General features: G+C 38.0%; 1 protein-coding gene across 4 annotated transcripts in view; it reads left to right on the top strand.

The window, feature by feature from the left end:
- Nucleotides 1–2,545, top strand: part of LOC107716808 (epithelial membrane protein 2-like) — an 18,497-nt gene extending 15,952 nt beyond the window's left edge. For 3 of the 4 annotated variants that reach the window (XM_016523386.1, XM_016523387.1, XM_016523388.1), the window contains 2 exons: nucleotides 120–203; nucleotides 1,143–2,545. In XM_016523386.1, the coding sequence (XP_016378872.1) occupies nucleotides 120–203; nucleotides 1,143–1,312 (254 nt within the window). In that variant the 3' untranslated portion in view covers nucleotides 1,313–2,545. The remainder of the gene's footprint in view (nucleotides 1–119; nucleotides 204–1,142) is intronic. The other variant, XM_016523389.1, reaches the window with a different exon arrangement.
- Nucleotides 2,546–6,047: the final 3,502 nt, after the last annotated feature.

Below are 6,047 nucleotides of genomic sequence, written 5' to 3'. Positions count from 1 at the left end.
GCCATTTCTGCACAACATTTTCACATGTGTCATGTGTGTCATGTTCTCTTCCTCTTTATTAGCCTATCTTCAGACTGTTCAGGCCACCATGATACTCTTGTGCTGCTTGTGCTGTGTAGGTTTCTTTGTCTTCATCCTTCAGCTCTTCCGTCTGAAGCAGGGCGAGAGATTTGTCTTCACAGCCATCATCCAGCTCTTGTCTGGTGAGTTCATGCCCACAGCATATATTTCAAATCATTGTTAGCAGTACAATTGCGATTTCTTAGCTACTGTCTATGCACTATACAAAGAAAATGTACAATTAGCCATTCATTACACAAAATCTCAGGTCAAGAGGGGTCTTGAATCACCTACACAGTATTTGTACTGTCATGTGACACATTACATCTTTCTAGTCTGTAAATTGTCCCAGCTTTGAAGGACTTATTTTTTAAGATGGACACAGGAAAACGTTTACCGTTTTTGACAAGTACAAGTTCAGAACCAATTTGGAGAAAGTTAGCATTGCATCACTTGCTCACCAATGAATCCTCTGCAGTGAATGGGTGCCGGCAGAATGAGAGTTCAAAGAGCTGATAAAAACATCACAATAATCCAACAATAATCCATAAGTAATCCACACGACTCCAGTCCATCAATTAATGTCTTGTTAAGTGAATGTTGGGAATGGACTTTTTCACTTGAGGAAGTGTTAAAATGGATTAAGGTTAAATGATTTTGTTTCTCACAAACACGCAGCTTTTCACTTCACATGATGTTAACTGATGCACAGGAGTCATGTGGATTACTTGTGGATTATTGTGATGTTTTTATCCGCTGTTTGGACTCTCATTCTGACGGCACCCATTCACTGCAGAGAATCCATTGGTGAGCAAGCAGTGTTAAAACTGTAAATTTCTCCAAATCTGTTCCAATGAGGAAACAAACTCATTTACATCTTGGATGGCCTCAGATTTGTATTTTTGGGTGAACTATTCCTTTAAAGAATCTTTTTTTGTATACAAAAAGTTGTACGTTGTAAAATGCTTGTATTTATTATATTGTTTGTTGAATGTTTAATTTGTATGTGACATGTAATTGCCTGTGAAGAATAAATACAACCAACCAACTGTAAATTGCCCCTTTTTTTCCCCCTTCCACAGCTTTCTGTGTGATGACCGGTGCATCCATCTACACAGCAGAGCACTTAAACTTCAAAGACAAGAATTTTAAGAATGGAGAGTACGGGTACGCCTTCGTTGTGGCCTGGGTCGCGTTCCCCATGACGCTGCTGAGCGGCTTGATGTATCTAGTGCTAAGAAAACGCAAATGAAGCACAACACACCACCTCACTAGCTGCCACCAGCTACAGCCTTAGCCAAGAGACTTTATTTGTAATGATACTTGTTTTTATATGTAGATTAAATACTTGCCAAAGTTAGAACGAAGTAGATCATCTTATTAATCACTGCATACTGGAAACTTAATTAGATTTTATGCATGTCACTTTTTTTAACCTTGTTGTGCATAATTTAGTTCTACCTGCCCAGTAAAAAAGTGCTGTGATATAGAGAGGTAAAATAGGGCGTGGAAAAAAAGACAGGAGTGGGAGATATAATACGACATATTTATAACATGAACCACTATGGGCTCGACATGTATTCATACACAATGCATGAAGTGAAATTGGCCTTATATGTAACACTTAGCGTGTAGCAAATAACATGCTAGTGTGATGTTTCCTGGTCATTATATGTGCCTGGGGAAGAAGTCATTAAACACAAAATCTGAAAATATTGTGCTGCCAGTTCGCTGAGCACTAAATCATACTTGAAGCTGAACAAATGATCAATATTAGTGGCATGATGTGTTCTCGTGTATAGTTTCTTTTTTTTTGTAAAATAGTCTTTTAGTGTTGACTAATTACATTGCATGTTTTTTTTATTTGTTTGCAGCATTTAATTTGAAATCACTATTAACATAAGTACAGATCTGTAGTTCTTTAGGCATTGTGTTTGATTAGGGCACTTGGGATTTATTTTATATTCATGCGAATGACTTTAAGATGGTGGTGTTGGGGAAGCACACCAATGGTTTCAGTTTTCATTACTAATATGTAATCATTTCGTCCTCAAATCTGCTATGGAATAAAAAAAGCAATTAGCTAATATTATTTAGGCGAATGTGAAGTTAAGCTGTATTTATTAAGACTAACTGCATTGTTGCTGTTAATATATTTTGTAATGAAGTATTATATCAACAGGCCTGAACATGTTTGTTTAATGCTTAATTTTCAGAAGGTTTTAATGAATATTAGTGAAGGCTTTTGTAATTGGAATGAAACCACAATGGCAGCTTTGTTTTTAAATGTCTGCTGAGTTGTTCAGGTCAGGTCTGTTTCTGGAGACTGATCCCCACCAAGGGCTCAATATTGTTCTTTTTTTTTTATCAAATAAATGTATTTGACATTAACAAACAGATGGAGACTCTTTCTGTTGTGATGTATACGGTAGGTCTCAAGAAATGGCAGTAAATATGACCCGAGACATTTCAGTCATGAAAAAGATTTCAAATGAAAAAAAAAAAATCATCAATTAAGAAAATGTGTGTGTGTGTGTATATATATATATATATACACACAGCAAGTATATTTATAAAAAGCAAGTAACACTTAATTAAACATGATATTTGGCAGTTGAAGAACTAAAAAAAAAAAATTTTAATCATGAAAAAAATTTCAAAAAAAAAAAAAAAAAAAAAAAAAAGCAAAATACTATAGCCAAACTATTTATTGCATAATATGTACATAACATTTTATGTCATAAAAGTAATTGTTTGACTCTATATTGTTTTTTCACTTCACATGATGTTAACTGATGCACAGGAGTCATGTGGATTGTGCATCCACATGATGCACAATCCACCCCCCCCCCCCCCCAGTTTAATCATTAATGTAAGATCTAAAGTGTGCAAAACAAAGTCATTAATAATAACTTAATTTAATGGAACATATTAAAGTCGGCATGAAATCAAAATGGACAATTCTTATTTTTTTGATGGAATACTGTAGTGTTTATTATAAATAATTTATCCGTGCACTTCATTATTTTTTTTCAATTCATGTGCCCTCGTAATCTTTAATCAAAAACGTTAACCTCCACTCCCCCTCAAAAGGACTCCTCTACTCTTCCGGTCACGAGCTATGGAGCAAGGGCGGAGCTATCTGGAACTGCCAACAGCTGCAGGGGGAAAAGCTGAAGCTGATGCTTCACTTTATAGCACTGACACCAGTCATGAGGGAGTACGTTACCCTTAAACAATGAAAAGATATTAGAATATTACGACAACGACAACATTACTCTTAGAACATCGCAAACTAATTATAATTTTTTTTCATGAATATGACTTAACCTGATGGAGGATGCACTCAGGCAGTCTCTCCAAAGCCACTAGACAATCTCTGGTCTCTCTCTCTCTCTCTCTCTCGCGCTGTTTAGGCATGTTTTGTGCAGTTGATCGTCGTCGTCATCCTCAATAAAAATAAAAATAAACATTTATTCATGCTAGGGTGTCAGCGGTGAATCCAGTGGAGAGAAATTCCCCACAACTAACTGCAAACTGGCATTTAGATCTGCCTCCATTTTGTTGGCAACGCCCCACCTTCCAACGATCCAATCAATTCCCGAAGGATGAAATCAAGTCCCGCACTCTCATTTCAGATGCCGTTTCACTCGGATATAAGTCACAGCAGACAAGAAAAGACAATCGCAACTTCCGTTTCATGCCGACTTTAATGTCATTCAGTGTTGAAAATGATCGTTCTCAAAATAAAATTGTGGAACAGTACTTTCAAGCTAACATTCTTCAGCAGAAGGAGAGGCAAGCGTGGGGCCACACCAGTTGCACCCCCCTAAGGACGGCCCTGTTTACACCGGACGCGAGCGGCGCATAATCGGTGATTCTGTCTACTGTACACTGGATGCGGCACAGATTGACACAACAAATCTCTGACAGTAAACTGATGTGCCGCTCTATTTCTGACATACAAACATGCGCCGCTTCTGACCTAAAAGAGTAATTGATTCACGACATGACGCAACAGCGCTCGCGTCCGATCTAGATATGTTAGGATCGCAAGGAAGGAAGGTAGGCAATTCAAAGACTATTTTTCACAGCTTACACTACAGTGTTTTGTACAGTGGCGGTTCTAGACCACAGTAACTGGGGGGGCCAGGCAGGGGCCACTTGCACTTTTAGGGGGCACACTTTTAAAATTCATTTTAACCTACTTTCAGTATTATTCATTCTGTAATTTTTCACCATGTCATTTATCACTGCAATCTCTACAAGTAAGCCTCAAATATGTGTAAGTAAATGCATTTTGCACCTTTATAGATTATGTTAGTTGATCTATAATGGGCGATGAGCAAAGTAGCCTAATAGTGTAATCTATTAACTATGCAAAAAACCCTCTTTTTACTTAAGTACCAGATATGGGTGTCATGCCATACAATATTTTTAATACAACTGACTTTGTATTTAATGTGAATTTAATAAAAACATTGTAAGTTACAAATTATAACACTTTTATGGTACAGAAAGAGAGCAAAGAACATTTACATTATCAAAAACAATATCACTGACTTCAGTCTAGTCAGAGTTCAAGCACTCTCATAAACTCCCATCAAAATCACTGAAGCGGTTTACCCTATGAAATGAATATCTTACTTACATTCGTACACACATCTGCACTTTGTTGTTTATGATGAGAAAATTCGCCAGAGAGCAGAATTCAGTCAGCGAGCGCGCACACTGTACAAAACACTGGCGTTTCAGCGATGACTCATCTAAACACCTCTGATTGGCCGCTGCATTTATAAGCGCAACAGAATGGTGTGTGATTGATTTTAATGCGCAGAGCTGTAAAAACCATCTGGCTCTGCGCCACTAGCAGCTGGTGATGTTTTACTTTTTTCCGTTACTGTCACCCACAGGACAAACTGCGCATTGCACCCAATATTATTTTGTGTGATACGATTCCAAATTTAGGGGGGCCAGAGCGGGGGCCAAGCTTGTTGACACGGGGGCACTGGCCCCCCTCGGCAGCCCCCTAGAACCGCCCCTGGTCTTGTAATGTTGTTATATGTCATCTGTGTGGTTCTGATGGAGTAATCCTGTGTTTGCATCATGCTATTTCCTCTCCTTCTACTACAGGCTCGCATCAGTGGGCGGGGCTAAACAGGCAGTGATGTAGAAGTACTCGTCGATCCTCTCCTGCGGAGGCGGTGCTTAGTCACACTATTACATCATAAAGTGGCACATTCCAAAACCAGTCATTTTCTGAGCTTGGTTTCAATAAAAACTGTTTTTAAACTGAGGAGGAAGTTTTGAGTTTTGAAACTTACAGGATGTGTTTATAGTATTGACCCGTTAAATGTCAAAAGATTAAAGGAAATTTCACCCCTTTAATGTTAGGTGGGATTATTCGCGATTAATTTAAGAAAACAAATGTTGAATTAGTTAATTTTTTAATCGATTGATAGCATTATAATAAATATCACCTTTTATGGCTAGGGTGACCAGACGTCCCGTTTTTCCCGGGACAGTCCCATATTTCAGCTCTATTTTTAGTGTTCTGTCACGCGAGAACAGGTAACTAAGCTTGTCGTAGAACAAAATTACCATCCAATCACAATTCGTTATCGATTAACTTGCAGTAAGTGAAAAGAAGCACTCTCTCAGCCGTGCGCCAGCACGATCCTAGTTCTGCTATCAGTTCTCCTTGCGCCTTCACGCCAAATACACACACACAGCTTGTCAAAATGTCCATCGTGTGGAGTATCTCGTAAATACAGTCGGTTATGGCTTAAGTGAACGGAAAAAGGTGGGTGAAAACCGGCCTTAAAGGGACAGCAGACTAATTAAATACCTGTCTGTCTCATTAATGTTAATCAAACAAAAGATGCTAAATAAAGTATACACGTTAAACATACTGTATTAGAAAAACGAGTGTATTTTATTTAATTTGTATCTATTGTATTTGTCTTATGGTTTGTAATTTGCTTCTT

This window comes from Sinocyclocheilus rhinocerous, unplaced genomic scaffold (genome assembly GCF_001515625.1).
Source record: "Sinocyclocheilus rhinocerous isolate Xijiao unplaced genomic scaffold, SAMN03320098_v1.1 scaffold1532, whole genome shotgun sequence".
NCBI classification, from domain to species: Eukaryota; Metazoa; Chordata; class Actinopteri; order Cypriniformes; family Cyprinidae; genus Sinocyclocheilus; species Sinocyclocheilus rhinocerous.
Note: the sequence above shows the minus strand (reverse complement) of the source record. Positions and strands in the feature narration are given on the sequence as shown.